This window comes from Echinops telfairi, unplaced genomic scaffold (assembly GCF_000313985.2).
Source record: "Echinops telfairi isolate 266 unplaced genomic scaffold, ASM31398v2 ScPeMD7_5868;HRSCAF=6743_1, whole genome shotgun sequence".
Taxonomy (NCBI): domain Eukaryota; kingdom Metazoa; phylum Chordata; class Mammalia; order Afrosoricida; family Tenrecidae; genus Echinops; species Echinops telfairi.
Window position 1 is genome coordinate 1609937 of NW_022109768.1, and position 18960 is coordinate 1628896.

The window sequence follows — 18960 nt, forward strand, 5'->3', positions numbered from 1 at the left end:
TCAGGTAGCACAAAGTGAAGCTGAAAAGAAATTGAAGAAAGATGACAAGAAGAAAGAATTACAGGAGCTAAATGAACTCTTCAAACCTGTAGTTGCTGCTCAAAAAATAAGTAAAGGCGCAGACCCCAAATCTGTGGTGTGTGCGTTCTTCAAGCAAGGACAGTGCACGAAAGGGGAGAAGTGTAAGTTTTCTCATGACTTGACTCTGGAGAGAAAATGTGAAAAGCGAAGTGTTTACATTGATGCAAGAGATGAAGAACTAGAAAAAGATACCATGGATAATTGGGATGAGAAAAAACTGGAAGAAGTAGTGAACAAGAAGCACGGTGAGGCGGAAAAGATAAAACCCAAAACTCAAATAGTGTGCAAGCATTTCCTTGAAGCTCTTGAAAACAACAAGTATGGCTGGTTTTGGGTATGCCCTGGAGGGGGTGATATGTGTATGTATCGTCATGCACTTCCCCCTGGATTTGTGTTGAAAAAAGATAAAAAGAAAGAAGAGAAAGAAGATGAAATTTCATTAGAAGACCTCATTGAAAGAGAGGTAACTCATGTCTTTTTCAAACCATGAAAGTGGCAGAAATATTTGCTCTGAAATTTCATTCGTTACCACTTGGGGGCAATACCATGCTGTTAGGGAGGTGGGGAAATACTGTCATCTTTTCTCAGACTTCTTTTTTCTTGAAATTTTTTGTGCTCATATGTAAACCTAGCCATCAACATTAGCCAGTTATGGCATTAATTTTAGGATTGTGACCAATTTTTGAAATACTGGTCAATGAATTATCAAATTATTTCTTTAAAATTGATTTACCAGTAATTCATTAAAAATATTTTGCCATTGCTCAGATTAATTGGACTTGTAGATTTAAATCTTTTCCCTCCCATCTATATTTTGTCAGTTTACTTATTTTTAACATGGATGGAAAGAGAAACTCCAGTTTTCAGTTATATATTTTATGTGATCCATGGACTCAGTTTGCTGACAGAGGAAGGAATCTGATCAGAAGAAATTTTCAATTACTCATGTCTGGGCCAACACGAATAGTTCTATCTGTGAGTTAACAAGAGTATTAGAAATTGATTTGGCCTTATACACTTGAGACCACCTAAGTTTGTTTTCTATTTTATTTTATGGAGACCCTACACAGTGAAAACATACGCCAGTTTCTCCATGTGCATTTCAGTGACATTGGTGACGTTCTTCGGGTTGTGCGATATATTTTTGCCCTTTTCTGAGTGTTCCTCCTGTACTAACATAAACTCGCTGCCTTCACTGGCCCCTCTCGAACAGATATATGTTCTTAAGTTATTGGATGCTCCACACAGAAAACAGACTTGAGAATCAAATCCAGGTAGTTTTGTAACTAGTTTGACCATCTATTAGTTGTTACATTTTGGTACATTTCTTATATTTTTCCTCTGTTTATTAGTTGTAAAAAATCAGTGTGATGGCATTAATATAGCAGATACTCAGGTGGTTTTTCTATATTTTTATTACCTGATTATTGGTCTTGAGTAGTTGTTGGTATTTTTTAACAGATACTTTTATTGGAGGCTCTTACCTCTCTTACCACAATCTATACATTCATCCGTTGTGTCAAGCACATTTGCGCATATACTGCCATCATTTTCAAAGCATTGTCTTCCCACTTAGCCCCTGGTATCAGCTCCCTGTTTCTTCCCTGTCCCTCCCCCACCCGCCCTCCCTCACGAACCCTTGATAAATTATAGATTATTATAATTTTCATCTTACATCGTCTTCCATCGCCCCACTTTTCCATTGTTTGTCCCCTTGAGATGGGGTTATAGGTTGATCCTTGTGATCGATTCCCCCTTTCTCCCCCCACCTTCCCCTAATCCTCCTAGTAGCTCTAATCTCATTGTTGATGCCCTGAGTTGTTGGTATTTTTTGTTGAGTTTTTTTTTCCTGGTATCCTCTGAAGCACAGATAAAACTTGAAAATTTTGCAGTGTTTTTGTTTTAAACAATTTTTCAACATTAATTTTGGCTCACTTTCAATTTGTAAAGAATTCTACCTCAAAATAATGTATTTTATTATGTTTAGAAATGTTTATGTCTCCAGATGCTCATTTTGCTCAATCACTTGACTTGCCTTCAGTGTCTTTTTTTAAGTGCCTGTATGGCTCCATTGAGAGAAAACCATGAACTAAACACCATTATAGGTGACTTTGGGGGAAAAAATTAACATTTTATCTCTGCAGCGTTCTGCCCTAGGTCCAAATGTTACCAAAATCACCCTAGAATCTTTTCTTGCATGGAAAAAAAGGAAAAGACAAGAAAAGATTGATAAACTTGAGCAAGATATGGAATGAAGAAAAGCAGACTTCAAAGCAGGGAAAGCGCTAGTGATCAGTGGTCGTGAGGTGTTTGAATTTCGTCCTGAACTCGTTGATGATGATGATGAAGAAGCAGATGATACCCGTTACACCCAGGGTATAGGTGGTGATGAGGTTGATGATTCTGTGAATGTAAATGACATAGATTTAAGCTTGTACATTCCAAGAGATGTAGATGAAACAGGTATTACCGTAGCGAGTCTTGAAAGATTCAGCACATATACTTCAGAAAAGGATGAAAACAAATTAAGTGGAGCTTCTGGAGGCAGAGCAGAAAATGGGGAAAGAAGTGACTTGGACGAGGATAAGGAAGGAGAGACACAGGAAAATGGAGCTATTGATGCTGTTCCTGTGGATGAAAATCTTTTCACTGGGGAAGATTTGGATGAACTAGAAGAAGAATTAAACACACTTGATTTAGATGAATGACACCAAACAAGTTCATGAACAAATGAAATCTTCTCAGCATGAGTTCAAATTGACTACATTAATTTTTCCACCTAGAATTCTTCAACAGAATGTTTATTTACCATACTGGTTGTGGAGGGCTAACCCTCTCCAAAAACAGGAATGTTCTCCTTACGTCTTCTCTCCTGACTTTGACTACAACTCATAGTAAGTTCAGAGTAGTTTGTGATAAATTGAAATGTAATGGTCAATCCAGAAAATGATTGATGGTTATAACTGTCCACCCAAGTAGGAAGAGTAACTGCTTTTCCAACTTTTGTTTTTCATTGGGCATGCGTTACCAGGAACAAGAGAAATCTAAATATAAAACATCTTTCCTTTAGTGCCGTTGTTGAGTGATTTCATTTCCTTGATATTTATATCGTAAAAGAGGCTGCCTAAAATAGCACTGTACTTCATAAAGGGAATTGCGTATGCAGAGTCAGTGTCGTGTCCTCTCTGGACAATTAGATGAACATTTGAGATGGACCTTTGATCTGATGAGATCAGTTGTGATATCTTGTGTTAAACTGTTAATTTTGTTCCTCTTTTTGCCAATAAAGTTGTAAATAAAGACCGTCATACATTAAAAAAAAAAGAAAAAGAAGAAAGGTTATACGGGCAAAATGTTGAATGATGCAAGAAGCGTCAAAAGAAGATGGAAAATAGACATAGACTTGCTGTACTAAAGAGAAGTAGTCAACATGCAACAGTATGAACGGGGTAGCATATGATCAATGTGCCAATGTATTAAATAATCACAAAAGTTCAGATCTAAGGAGGTTGCATCCTAGGCATTAGTTGGCTCTCATGTATAAACGAAGGCAGATTTTTGGACGTGGAACTTTGATTCATTAATTGAGGACATTTATAAGGCTTTACAAGGTGACCTCAATGGTTAAATAATTTGGCTGGAAACAGAAATATCAACAATTGGAACTCACCAGCTATATTGGAGAAAGATGTGGCAGTCTGTTTCCATAAATATTCACAGCCTTAAAAACCGTATAAAACAGTTCTACTCTGACTTAGAGGGTCACAATGGGTTTGGGATCAACTCCACTGCAGTGAGTTTGATTTGGGTTTAGGGCTTGACAAACAAATGATCCACTTTGAAAGGTCCAAAATATCATTGGATCTTATATATGGTCTCTCAATGAATAAGTAATTAAAATTCAATTTTTAAAACATGCCTGTAGAAGAACAATCGAAATTGTGAGCCACAAATCTTTCCAGTTTGTTTAAATTTGGAGTGCTATACTTCAATCCATGTTTCATAGGTACAGAATTGAGTGTATCCTATTTTAAAAGAAAACATTTATTTATAACAAACTACAGGCGCTCTCCTGGTGACACGGTGGTTACGTGTTCAGTTTCTAGCTCCTAACTGAAAGGTTAGCAGTTTAAAACCACCTCCGTTGAAGAAAAATGGGGTTGTCAATTCCCTTAAAGAGTTTGTCTTGGAAACTTACAAGGGCAGTTCTATAGGATCATTGTGAGTTGGCATCAACTCAATGGCATTGAGTTTGGTTTTGGTTTAAATCATTAATAGACACTCTAACTGTAGCAGATGAGCAGATAATGTTGCTTCTACTGAAACATTGTTTTTAAAATACTTGCTCATTATATTGAATAATATTATTTTTATGAAGCTCACTGAATACATCTCTTTCTGGTTTGCATCAATTATGTCTTGCTCTGTTGCACTGACTGTAGAAATTTTAGAATGTATCAGTGGAGACCCTGAACAGAGTTAAGGTGATTGGTAGCATTTTATGCTCAGATATCTCTCATCTCATTCCTATTCTAATTTTCCTTCATGTCATTCCCTATGGCATTTTTTTAAAATCCTGTATTGTTAGTTAATTGAGGTGACATCTTGAGTTTCACTCATCAGGCAGTTGACTGAGCCAGCAGCTCCACTTCCGAGTTGACTCTCCTGGCTGTTGGCTGGAGACTGTTTCTCACTACATGGGTTTCTTCATAGGGTTTCGTGCAATGTGGTAGTTAGATTTCTCTAAAGAGGGAAGGAGAGCAAATTGAAGAAAAAATTTCAGTCCTTTTTATTACAATCTTAGAAATGACATTCCATCACTTCAATTTGTGAATATTAGAAGGCAGGATCATTGGAGCCTGTCTTGAAGGATGGCTATTATTGCTCCCAAATAGTCTTGAAACAATTCTAAGGTCTGGAGCTGTACAGTGTCGAATGGGGGCTGTTGGAGAAAGAAGGCTTGATCTCTGTGGCAGTTAATTTCATGTGTCAACTTGACGGGCCCATCATTCTCAGTGGTTTGGCACTTAAGATGTAGTCATTTCCTCAGATGAGGTCTCATGTAATGTCATCACTCCCATGATGTGATCTGCTGGGAATCATAACTTGGCCAAGTTGACAGGAGATTATGTAACTGCCACAACTCCTATGAAACCTGTTCACTCTGCATGACCCTGCTAACATTTGAAACACCGGTGACATAGCTTCCAGCATCACAGCAAAACACAAGCTATCACTGTATGACAAACTGACAGACAAGTGGTGGGCCTCTTAATATATACTTTAATTAAAAGAGATGGCATGTCATGATAGAAACTGTGATTATAAATGTTGTGTCAACTTGGCCAAGTTATGATTCCCAGTAGTTTCATCAAAAGTTAGTCATTACTTTCCTTACTGTACTGTACTGTAATATAATGTAATGTACTGTATTGTAATGTAATGCAATCACTTTCCAATTAGGTGAAAGGGGAATTTCCTTAGTTTGTGTTCTGTTTTCAGATTATGCATAAATATCTTGACAGAACTCACTCTTTCCCCATTTTTTACTCTTCCCATCACCAGACCTAAAGATCTTGGAATGCAAACCTATAAAACTCTCCAGTCTCCTGATTCATGTACATCTTTTGGACTTGCCAGATCTCACAACCACAGGAATCAATTCCTTGAATTACAACTTTTTATATACATATATCACTCTGTTTCTGTTTCTCTAGAAAGCTCAGAAAGCAAAACACCAGCTAACTGACTCCAGACAGCTGCATAGAGTTTGAACATCTGGCAGTCTAGAATATGCTTTACTGCAAGTATTTGCTCTACTAGTACTTTGTTCTCAGCATTGTTAGAAACTGCTTGCCCCACGACTGGATGAATTTGAGTTGGAGTGCTGGCCAAGGACATTGAAAACACCACGGACTGCGAAAAGGACAATCCAATCTGTCTTGGAAGGAGTATAGTCTGAATGCTCCTTAGCAAAGATGGCATACTTTGAACAAATTTCAGGAGAAACCATTCCCTGCAGAAGAATATCGTGCTTGGTAAAGTGGAGGGGCAGCAAAGAAACAGAAAGCCATCAAAGAGACGGATGTAGGCACCAGACAGTGGTTGCAACAATGCACTCAGGCATGGGAGCATTTGTAAGGCTAGTCCGGGACTAGGCAGTGTTAAGTTCTGACCCATGAGTTCTCTATGGGTCAGAACCAACTCTATGGCACCTAACAACAACAACAGATTGTCCCAAGAATCATGTGATCCAGCAAAAAATGGGGGTGGGGGCGCAATCAACAGTACTGGGGATAGAATTGCTTTGGGAAGCAGATTCACTGAAAGCAGTGTGTGACCCCTAAAGAGTGAAGAGATGGAGAAAGCTTTTAAAAAATGGATTTAAACAAGCATATTGCACTGATGTAGAAGGACATGGATCAAAGAATAGGGAATTAGGATCAACCTTTGATGTATCATTTAGTCATTTTCGACTCTAGCCATACGCTCAGACAATTACAGCCTAGGGGATATTACAAGAATAAATGGACACAAAAAGGAATCCTCGTGCCTTGAAGAAGGGTTCTCTGGGTGTCAGGGAGCCAAGGGAAGCTACACTTAGCACAGCAGTACATAAAAATTATGAAACGAAATTCTACAAAGGATACGTGGTTGCCAAAATGACATTTAACAGCATGATACAAGCATGCTGTGTCCCTTAACACCAGCCAGAATTTTCACAGAACAGAACAATGAATCTGATTTTAAAGAAAGGAATGGGAATTCGGAAAGGAAACTGAGGAAAAAATTAAAATGACCAGGTCTGGAAAAAAATAGCTAGTTTTTAAATGGCTAAAATAATCTTGCCATTTTATATGAGTTTTATAATCATCTGCATGCTTATGATGTGCTGGTAAAAATAAATCAGAGCGATATTCCGTTCTCCATTTTCTTAGGGGTGAGAAGTTCATAAAAGCATTGCTTGGAATGTGCATTTGGGGGTTTGCTCCCTTAGGAAAAGTATTCTGTCATTCCCTGGGAAGGGTGACTTATCAAGATGTAATAAAAGCATTCCCTGGGGGATGACGACAATCCCTGTGCTCCGATGACTTAGGCCTGAGTTACCATAAAGAGTAACCCAGGTCTGTGTACTTCGTACATTGAGGATGACAGTCTAAGGAGGAAGGGAGGGAAAACACAGAGACGTGCCTGGAGGGAAGGATTAGGAAGGGAGAATCTAATATTCTTCTTTTAGGGTGATCTCATCGAGGCCTTTGGACTGCAATAAGTGAGCCTGGAAGACAGCCTCTCAAAGGCCCAGAAATCCAAAAGAAATAACCCCAGTGTTGTGGAGGTCACACGACAACTCACCAGAACCATGTAGCCTGGGACCAGCTATCTACCCAAACCTTGGATTCTCCTCTCCTCTCCTCTCCCCTACCCCCTCTTCCCTCCCCTTCTCTCCTCCCCTCTCCTCTCCACTTCATTCCTTTCCCCTCCCCTTCCCTCCCTTCCTCTCCTCTCTCCCCCTCATGAGCAAGCTGCCTCCCCTCAGGTGAGTGGATACTGAACCCTGGGTCTGCGTACAAATACATCCCCCTTGAGGGTCCTCTGTCACAACCCAGGGCCAAAGCCCTAGTGGATCCAAAGTGGGGGGTAGGAGCATCTCTTCCGGGTGGTCTGTAAGTTTGAACTGGGACGCCTACAGCTGGAGACTAAAGAAAGGACATCACTGTTACTGTACGAAAAAGAAGATGCTAGTAAAATGTGACCTACGCAGTTAGACTGCACATGACAAAAGCCTTGACAATGAGTATGATCAAATGTCATAATGCATTACAAAGATACAAGTTCTCTCTCTTAAGCCTGTTACAATAGGATGCAGGGTCATCTGCCTGCTGCAGTTTTTATTTATCTGACCTCGTGGTGGTAAATGACTAGCCTAGATAATTTCTCATAATTTTTTCCTCAGGAGGAAGGGAACAGATTAAACATTTTTTGTGTGTATTTATTGAATTTCTTTCCAAAAATTAAAAATAGATTTGAGGCGACTTCAGGGATTCATGTCAAATTACCAAGTAATAATAATTAAAATGCTATAGTGAAAGAAATATTAAGGTGAGGGGAAAGGAAAAAAATGTTTTTCTAAAATTATAGCTTATGTTGTCAGTCCTTGCTTTGCTAGAAGAGTAAATCATGCCAACAGATGTAGCCAGTCAATTTGTGGTGTTAAAGTCTTTGCAATGGTGTGTCCCTGACAAATTAGTAAATTTTTACTAAGTGTCTGAAGTACTCTGAGAAGCACTTTGCTCACTCTTCACTAGTCACTGATTAAATACTCAGAATTACAATTCTCCAGAAGAACATGACTTGTCAAAGCACTTGGATATCATTCTCCTGTTTGATCTAAGAATTAATAATTAAGGCCAGACAGACCTACCACATGACATGGTCCTCAGTTTTAGACCGTTAATCCATGTCACAGGGTCCAAAAACATGATCACAGCATTCCTGGACTTCTCGATGTTTTACCTTGTCCTTTCTTATCTTGGGTCATTTTCTTTCAGAGGGCAACTCTGATTAATAGGATTCCTTAAACATGCAAAGTGAGCCAGAGAAAATACTACAAACCCCCATTCTCTTTCAATTTATTCTATTTTATAATATTATTTATTGACCTATAATTCGCATACCATATAATTCAATAGGCGCTTGACACAATGGATGGATAGATGGATTGTTATGAGTTGTATGAGCCCCCAATAAAATGATATTTTTAAGTGAAAAAAAAAAAGAAGAGTTGTGTAGAAGCGAGAATTTTTTGAAATTACAAAGTTATGGGTCTCCATCATGTAAGACAGTTGTAATACCCATATATCCAGAGAATTCGAAGTCCGTGTGTGAATTCAAATGTGTTTAATGAATTCATTGACAGATTAATCTATCATATTCATGCTTCCATCTCCTACAGTTTATTTTCCTATCTGCTATTTCTTAAAACGATTTTATTAGGACATAATCCAGACATCATACAATTCAATAGTTCAGTCATATCAAGACGTGTTGTACAATTACTACAGTTTTAAAGCATTTTTTCCTTCTTGTACTCCCTTGTTGTTAGCTCTCCAATACCCCCAGCTGCCACTTTTGTAACCCCAAAGAACCCTTAACTAGTTATTTTCTCTAGAGATTCACCCATCCTGGGTTTCATATACCAAAAAACATAGGAAAATACATAACAGAGTCAAGCAAGCTACCAATAATAATAAAATACAACAGAGTTGTGTTCTCCAGTTTGATGGAGAACAGAAAATATTAAAACCCATAGCAAATTCAAAACATTCAAGTATTACTTTTCATTTTAATCTATTATAATTGTCTCTAAAGTACTCACGGTCTGCTAACCAGGCTAGGCCTATCCCTTGATTCTGGTCGGAGGGAAATCATTAGAGGCTTATTCCAGGTGTAGATCCTGCAAATGTATTAATGTATGTTGGGCTTCCACTATCATCCATAACCTTCTGCAAACCAGAATTTTACAATTTGAGCTCTGATACCATTCCCAACTTCAGATTTGCTTTTATAATTTGCAATCCTTGGGTCAGGTAGGCTGGTATCCTGATGGTTGCTTATTTGAAAACAAGCCTTTAAGACACCGTTCTTTCTGATAGTCAGGCACCATCTAGTTTCTACACTACAACTTGCTGTTGCACCTGTATCTTCCTTGTTTTCTTCATAAGGGCAAGTATCAAGCAAGGCCATGTCCTAAGAAGTTATTGTTCTTAGATTGAGCTAGGATTGAGAACCCAAAATTTATTACTACAACTATGTTCTATATATGCCTAAGGTTCACCTTAGAGCTGTCCTGTTGTTGTTGTTAGATAACATTATCAATCATCTCCATGGAGCTTAAGGTCCTCTGTTTATAGTGTCATTGATTTAGCCCATGGTAATGAACTTAAAACACAATTGAGAAAAAGGAGATTAAACAAGTGCAGGCTGGCTACAAGTCCCAGTACATGTATTATTGACTTGTACAGATTAAAATTTTATATAACCGGACACCATTTAAACAAGTAATAGGAGCTGATGGTCAGACAAGACCTACAATAATATTCAATGAGAATGTCAGATCCAGTCTGCCAGATTAATACATATTTAATAAAACAAGCAGGGCATTGAAGTAGTCCGTAAATGGTAGTCCACTTATTGACAAGTCAATACTCTTGGCATAGCTGTCTTCTGCTCCTTCACACACTATGTACTTTCAGCCTTAAGTCTTCTGGTAACAGGCACATTTGAGGTAGAGCCCAGTTCACCTAGTTGGGTTTCCACATCATATCCCTCTAGTATGGCCTTTAGAGTGTGTTGTGTGCCTTGAAAACCCGGGGTCCCACGTCCCAGTATTCTATGGCACGTGGCCTGGGTTCCAAGGCTATACAGAAATTCAATGCAACGTGCCCTGTAAGGCACATGGTTTCAGGCATATTCTCCTCCTGGAGTCTGTCTAAGTATGGTTAGTCATTTTTTCCCACTGGGAGGTTGACCCTCACATTTTTTCTACCAATAAAAAGGCAATTGCTTTCTCAAAGATGTGTATGCTCTCCTCCCTGGGCCGCTTGACTTGATTTCCCCATCAGCATCATTTATCACTCTTGTAGGGATGTCTAGTGGTTTACAGTAACCTTAGCACATTTTTGTATGGCAGCAACTAAGTGGTCATCTTACTTTTCCCCAGTCAAAAATTTGATTCCAGTTGAAGTGAGGTCTTCTCAGTCAAATTTTTTAAAGATGTACTTATATAGGGGGTGGTGTATGCTTCAATGAGCATGTCAGGCTCTTTACCACATTTCTTGGTAGATGGATTAGTGGACTGCACGACCTGGAAGAATAAGTTTGACATCATCTTGGTGTTTATCCTTACAGTAGTGGACATATACAATATTTGTCATTTGGTGACTGACTATCTTCACTCAGCATAATGGTTTCTATTTCCCTCCATGTCATGAGGTGATTCAAGGTTTCATCACTGTTTTTAAGGGAAGGGTATGTATACACATTCCTTGTGTGCATATACAAAGGTTTTTAAATCCAACCTTCTATTGAGGGGAATTTGGACTGTTTCCAACTTATTCCTATTGTGAACTGTGCTGCAATTAACATGGGAGAGGCACCAGCATTTTACTAAAATAAATGGTTGAATGATAGATCAATAACAAAATATTGAATCAAAAAATTTCACACTGGAGCACACCCCGGCCCACCAAGCCCTGAGGAGAATATTCTGGCTCAAAGCAGCCAATGCACGGAGAGGATCAGAGGGCCGGCCCCATCATGAGACAGGATGATGTGTCCCTCACTGACACAGCGCTGAGGGGGTCGGCACTGGGGACACATGTGGTGGATGTGCCCCACCCGACTCCACTGCACCAGGGTGAGCACTCGGGAAGTACAGCAGAGCAGCAAGGGGAGCAATGCAACGAAGTCCCCCAGGAATGCCAAAGGTGGACTTAGGGGCCAGGGCGTGTCACCCCAGCGGACTCAACTGGAAAACACGCATAAAGGTCAACAGACAGACCTGGAACTATTTGAGGGTTTTTCAGAATTTGCTGTTGGTTTTTCTTTTTCTCTTTATTGATTTTGTTTTGTTGTATTAGCTGTTGCTGATGTATTTTTTGTCTTCTTTTTGGTTATGTTTTGCTCTGCTTTGTTTTTGCACAAATGATTGTCTGTGCATGTCTTTCTGGACAAGATAGGTGGGATGAACTCCTGAGGAGAGAACAATGGGACCAACAGCTGGGGGGGGCGTACAGGAGAGGGAGAGGTGGGAGAAAAGGAGTGGGGGACAACAAAACCAGGGACAAGGGAGTAATAAGTGATCTAAAATTGATGGCAAGGAGGGCATAGGATGCTTTGGGGGATGGGGAGAGGGGGGGAGGGAGCCTTGATCAAGGGCAATGTAGCCGAGAGAAATTACCAGAACCCAAATGAAGTCCGAGCATGATAGTGGGCTGGGAGGAAAGTAAAAGGAAATAGAGGAAAGAACCAGGAAAGAGAACAGTTATAGAGGTCTAAATACAGGCATGTATATAAATATACAATGTATACATTTATATGCAATGACAGGGGAATAGAGCTATGTACATATATTTATTTATAAAATAGTATGGTAGCAGATGGACATTGGGCTTCCAATCAAGGCCTCCTTCGATGCAAGAACAATTTGTTCTACTAACATGGCACTCTGTGATGTTCACCTTCCCTGACAGGACCACTGGAGACAACATGCAAATGTGGTGAAGAAAGCTGATGGTGCCCGATATCAAAAGATACAGCATCTGGGGTCTTAAAGGCTTGAAGACAAACAAGCGGCCATCTAGCTTAGAAGCAACAAAGCCCACATGGAAGAAGCACACCAGCCTGTGTGATCATGAGGTGTTGATAGGATCAGGTATCAGGCATCAAAGATCAAAAACATGGCAAACAAAAAGCATATCCATGGCAATGAGGGGGAAAGCAGAGTGGAGACCCAAAGCCCATCAGTAGTCATTTGGACACCCCCTGTCAGAACAGCCACAAGGAAGAGAAGAGCCAATCAGGGTGCAGTATAACACCTATGAAACCCACAACTTTCATCTAGTTCTTTATTGCTCCTCTGCGCCCCCTCCTCCCCCCACTAGCATGACTTCAATTCTATAGTACCAATCTGGGTAGACCAGAACATGTATACTGGTACAGATAAGAGCTCAAAGCATAGGGAATCCAGAACAGGTAAACCCTCAGGACCAATAAGGGGAGCAGCAATACTAGGAGGGGGGGGCAGTAAGGGGGAACCAATCACAATGATCAATATATGACCCCATCCCAGGGGGGATGGACAGCAGAAAAGTGGGTGAAATGAAACAGCAGTCGGTGTAAGACATGGGGACAAAAGAGAATAATTTATAAATTATCAAGGAGGCATGAGGGAGCGAGGGCTGGGGAGGGTGGAGGAAAAATGATGCCAGGGACCCAAATACAAAGAAAATGGTTTGAAAAAGATGATGACAACATATGTAAAGATATGCTTGACAAAATGGATATAGGCATGGATTGTGATAAGAGCTGTAAGAGCCCCCAATAAAATAAAATTAAAAAAAATCACACTGGGGAATATCTGACCTCACAAAATGAAACCAAATGCTGAAAAATGGTGAAGCAACAGAAGCACATTCATGAAGCAAAATCAAGAGCTAAAGGTACTGCAGCAGCAGTGAATTTTTTAATATGCTCTTCTTCCCAAAGTCTCTAACTCCCACCGAAGGATCTTCTTTCCTGCATGGATCTGATAAAGCGGAGAAGACACTGATAGGGTTCACTTGTGGGTAATTGTGAACAGGCTTCCCTGGAAGAAAATTGGTCCTCGAAGAAGCAGGAGGTAGGGTCCCATTACTTCAGCAAGAGTCATGAGTGAAGTGTGTCCTGTGGACCCAATGTCCCTGCACAGTGAACCTTCTGGATCCATAAGACAGCTGTAACATCAGAGGAGGAGCAGCAGAACCAGAAGTCAGAGCCTGGAACAGAAGCGGTGGACTTCCCAACCCCCAGAACAAATAAAGTGGAGTGCTTTGGGGCAGGAGGTTGGCTTATGGTGTGGGATGCTTCTGCACAGAGTTGGAAAAGTTGAGCTTGCTGACCCACAGCAGGAGAGCTGAGTGCCTTCTGGGTTAGTCTTATTGGAGTGGGCAGCCTCCAGGCACTTAATTCGGTGAACTGAGGAGGTGGAGCGGAATGCTTTTGGATTAAGGCTTACAGCAGAGTGGTATGCCCCTTTGGGCATTAGTAGACATGGATGAACTTTGGAACATGCCTCGATGAGCAGATTTATCCTGGGCATGTCTCACTAGCAGTGCTGTTAGTTCCTATTGAGTTGGCTCCAACTCCTAGTGACCCTAGCACCACAGAACAAAACACTGCCTGGTCTTGCGCCAGCCTGATAATTGTGCCCATTCAGCCACTGTGTCAATCCCGCTGGTCAAGGGACTTCCTGTTTTGCACCACGCCTCCACTTTACCAAACATGATGTTCTTTTCCAGGGACTGGTCTCTCCCGACAATATGTACAAAGTATGTAAGATGAAGTCTTGCCATCCTTGCCTCCAAGGAGCATTCTGGATTGACTTCTTCTAATACAGATATGTTTCTCCTTTTAGCAGTACATGGTATTTTCAATATTTTTCTCCAGCACCACATTCTAAATGCATCTATTGTATGGTCTTCCTTATTCAATGTCCAACTTTCACATGTATATGATCAGTGGCGAATACCATGGCTTGGGTCAGGCTCATCTTAGTCCTCAAAGAAACACCCTTGCTCATCATAACAAGGTCTTGTGCAACATATTCGCCTAATGCAATATATCTTTTGAATTTTTGGCTGCTTCTTCCATGAACATTGATTGTGGATCCAAGGAAGACAAAAATCTTTGACAACTTCAAACTTTTAACCATTTATCACAATGTTACCTACTGGTGCAATTATGAGGATTTGGGTCTTTCTCACATTGAGTTGTAATCCATACAGAAGGCTGAAATTCTTGAACTCCATCGGCTAGTACTTCAAGTTTTTGTCACTTTTAGTAAGCAGGGTTATGTCATCTGAATACCACAGGTTGTTGATGAGTTTTCCTCCAATTCTGATGCTGCATTCTTCTTCCTCTTCGTGTAATCCAGATTCTCTGATGATTTGCACAGCATATAGACTGAACACGTGTGGTGAGAGGATACAGCCCTGACGTGCACCTTTCCCGATTATAAACCATGCAGTATGCACTTGTTCTGTAGCACAAACTCCCGCTTGATCCAGGTACAAGTTCTGAATGAGCACAATGAAGTATTCTGGAAGTCTCAGTCTTCTCGAGATTATCCACAGTTCACTGTGGTCCGCACAATTGAGTGCCTTTGCATAGACAATGAAACACAAGTAAACATCTTTCTGGTATTCTGTCCTCTGAGCCAAGATCCATTTGGCGTCAGCAATAATATCTCTTGTTCTTTGCCCTCTTCTGAATCTGGCCTGAACTTCTGGCAGTTCCCTGTCATTGTGTTGCGATAGCCATTGTTGGGTGATCTTAAGTAAAATCTCAATTGCGTGCTATATAAATGATATTGTCCTATAGTTTAATGTTACAACCTGTTAACTTCTCTAATCATGGATTTTGCCTGTGAGTTCCATGTAGTCGTTGCTGTGGATATTAGAACATAGTAAGTTACCCAAACCAAACTTGGTGACATGGAGTCAGTTCTTACCCAGAGTAACCCTTTAGGAGAGGGTAGAACACCCCTTGTGAGTTTTTAGGACCATATTCTTCATGGGAGTGAAAAGTTCATCTTTCTGTCTCGGATCAGCTGGCAGTTCGAAACTGCCAGCTGGGTAACCACCATGCCACCAGGGATCCTAGAGGGGTCAATACACAATGTTAATTAAGTCAGTACCAACGTAACATTATGAATTGGAGGCTTCAAGACTAGGGAAGGCAGAGGCAGGACAATTCAAAGTTGGGTATAAAAATGATGTGGGTAAGGTGTCATCTCTTGTAGTCTCTAATGCCGCAGCTCCTTGTCTCCTAGAGTTAGAAAATTGAGCACAAGGACCTCAAGTACATATTGTCAGAGGCATTAAGTTGATCATTATACATTTTTTACAATATTCACTTGATTTCAATAATTACCACAATTAATGTAATCTGTCCAGTTAGCAATGCAAATCTTATCCATAATCTAATACTTTCAGGTAATCAACTAAAAATATCAAACCAAGAGGATTCAGATTCTGAGTCTTCTGTATGTGATCAGATAGCTTGTCAATGAATTTTCATATCTTGTTTAATTTCGTGACTATGGTTAATCCAGGTGCAACAGGAAATACTTTCTATGGCACAAACACCTTTTTGTTGGGCTAAAAGAAATTCTAAGATTATTTTGTTATCCAAAACCACTTTTGCAAGGAACTTTGAGACTTGCTGGACTGTCATTTCATCAGCAATTTCATTCACAATTCTTTCTTTGGAGGTATACAAATTTCAGAGTGCCCACCCTAATTTAGCTCCTTGATTTTACAAAATCTTAAGAGTTTATATCAGATACCAGTTCTAACAGGTGCCCTGGTGGTACAATTACACACTGGCCTGCTTACTGCGAGGTCAGCATTTGAAACAACCGGCCACTCCTCAGGAGAAAGATGAGATTTTCTACTTCAGTAATACTTGCGCTCCAATCAAGAGTTTAACACACAGGGGCAGTTACATCCTGCCCTATAGAGTTGCTTTCTGTCAGAATCAACTTAACCCTATAAACGGCTGTATTTTTAATTTCAGGGGAAAAAAGGTTTTGTTTTTATTCTTTACTTTCATAGTTATGCACGTATCATAACTTTCATAGTTATAACAACCAAAATATATTAAAAATATACACAATTTGCAATGTTTTTAAAATGTAACCAAATTGTCACATTCATCCATGGATTTATAATACAAGAATAAAAAAATGCACCTTCATTTCTATATTATTTTCATCTTATTTTATTATTAAATAAAAGAACAAACTAAAAACTTATTTTATTTATAAAATATAATACAAAATTTATTTGTATTACAACCATATCCATGTTAGATCTGGACACTCAGCTCACTGACAACCCTATTACGCCGAGAGCAACGTTTTCATAACATTTAATTAAAACATATCTGGAACTGAAATTATGAAGCTTTTGGAGTCATTTTAGTTAGTGCGAAATTGAACAATTTTTTTCTTTTGTGATACAAAGATGAACTTTGCATTTGCTGCAGAAAAATACCGGTGCACTCTTGCAATTTACATATTGCATTTTCTTCTGTTTGTGCCCTCAGGGTAATGGTGAAGACCATCCAAACGGGTATCTCTTCCAGGGATACTTCTGGTGGCAGGACCTCTTCTCTTCTTGTTAGGAAACTCAGCATCAGTAAAGCCAGTAGGAGGTCTGCCTCTTTTTGTTGGTCTATTACTTTTTCCTTCAAGAAGAAGAGCTTCGGCGATGCTCATTTTGAACTCTTGCAGGCTTTGGATTTTTTTTTTTTTTTTTTTGTAACTGAAGGCTCTCACAGTCTCTACGAATAAGTAGTCAAGAGTTCACAACAGTCACATCTATAAAATGAAAAATAATTTGGGATAATATCTTTTCAATCTGATGTGAATTCCATACAGTGCAATTAGCGAGTCTTTCAAATCAAGCAGTGTATCCAAAATTTGCTCAAATTCCTGGCTACTCAGTGCAAGAAGTTTATTGGGATTTTGCTAGATTGCATAAAGATTTGATTGGTCGACAATATGAGTAATGATATCCTTAGAGAAAAAAATGTCTAAAATATTCAACGGGATGTTTTACTACCCAGAAGAATCTATTTGTCCTAACCATTCAGGCACAGGTCTAGCTGTACCGTCTCCAGAAATGTGCCGCCAAAGAGGAATTCTTCAATTTCTTGATGTAGATGGCTTTGAACTTGTAGTTATTGGAATTGATTCTTCAACTTCAACAACTGAAGTTTCTAACTCACCTTCACTAGTATTATCATTACTAACTACGAGGTCTTCTCATTCATCCAAATCTGAATCAGGTGTATATTCACTTCCTATCATGGGAAAAAATTAATATTGTTATCAAAATAGTTTGAATAGCAATATAATTAAAAGTTTTTATTGTAAAATCAAAAATTTTAAATATAGTACACATTTTATTTACCAATTTCACCCATATTAGCATCTGGTTCCTTGTCCGAGTCTGTACTGCTTCCATCTAGGTCATAAATTCGCCGTTTTCCATAAAACAAATCACAATGCATGGTAATTTTTGTCACCGTTGATTCAAAAGACGAACGTAATGAAGTCATTACGTTTTGAAAAAGTGGAAATATGTAATAAACATAATGTTTTTTATGAGTATTACCCCTTTGACATAAAAACTACAGTTTTATGAACATATACTAAAAATATCAACACTAAAACTTCACTAGATTGAAAATTATCATAAAATGCACTAAACGCCAATGACCACTTAACCTCAAACGCACAATAGGTCAAAACATGTGCCGCGATTCAAGCATTTTGCCGCTAAAATGCATGACCAGCGGTATGCATTTGCACTAGGAAAGTGTGACGATTACGTCGACATCTTCGTCGACTCCAAAAGCTTCATAATTTCAGCTCCAGGTATGTTTTAATTAAATGTTACGAAAACGTCGCTCTCGGCGTAATAGGGTTAATGTCAGTGAGCTGGGTGTCCAGCTCTAACATGGATATGGTTGTAATACCCATAGTTGTCAATAGATCTCTTAGTCAATATCAAGATTTTAAATTGCTGGCCCAATGAGTACTTTTATTATAGAAGTATATTTCTAGTGGCATCCCTAAACTGCCTAGAGAGCACTGGCTTATTATGTTCCATCTACTCAGACAATGCAATGCCCACCTTCAAAGTCAATTGTCTTCGTTTGATAGACTCGTGTAGGAGTATGTTGGTCTTCCACAAAACGAATAAATATCCATTAGAAATATAAATCATAATTTCAATGTTGGTAGGATTGCTGGAGGGAGAGGAGCAGAGTGGAATGATTCTATTAACCTGCTCAAATAAGTTAGAGTTGCTGCACGTTGGTGAGTAAGTATACTAATTATAGCACTCATGGTTTCTAAATTATAGTACATGGCTCTTTTTTTAAACTTGGTTGACTGAGACAAACTAGACTATTATTTATGGTAGCTTTAATGAAACTATTAGAAAATTAGGAATCCTTGAACATGAGACTAAAAAGTCCTAGGAACAATATTTAGGGGTTTTCAAGTAGTACTAGAGCAACACTTAGTTTTGATAAATGGTAAACTGGGAA

At 39.2% G+C, this 18960-nt stretch overlaps 1 protein-coding gene across 1 annotated transcript in view; it reads left to right on the forward strand.

The window, feature by feature from the left end:
- The window catches only part of LOC101641009 (zinc finger CCCH domain-containing protein 15-like), a 52769-nt gene extending 49386 nt beyond the window's left edge, over positions 1-3383 (forward strand). Inside the window, 2 exon segments of the mRNA XM_013006170.2 lie at positions 5-544; positions 2226-3383. Coding sequence (XP_012861624.1) covers positions 5-544; positions 2226-2789 — 1104 coding nt within the window. The 3' untranslated portion in view covers positions 2790-3383.
- Positions 3384-18960: the final 15577 nt, after the last annotated feature.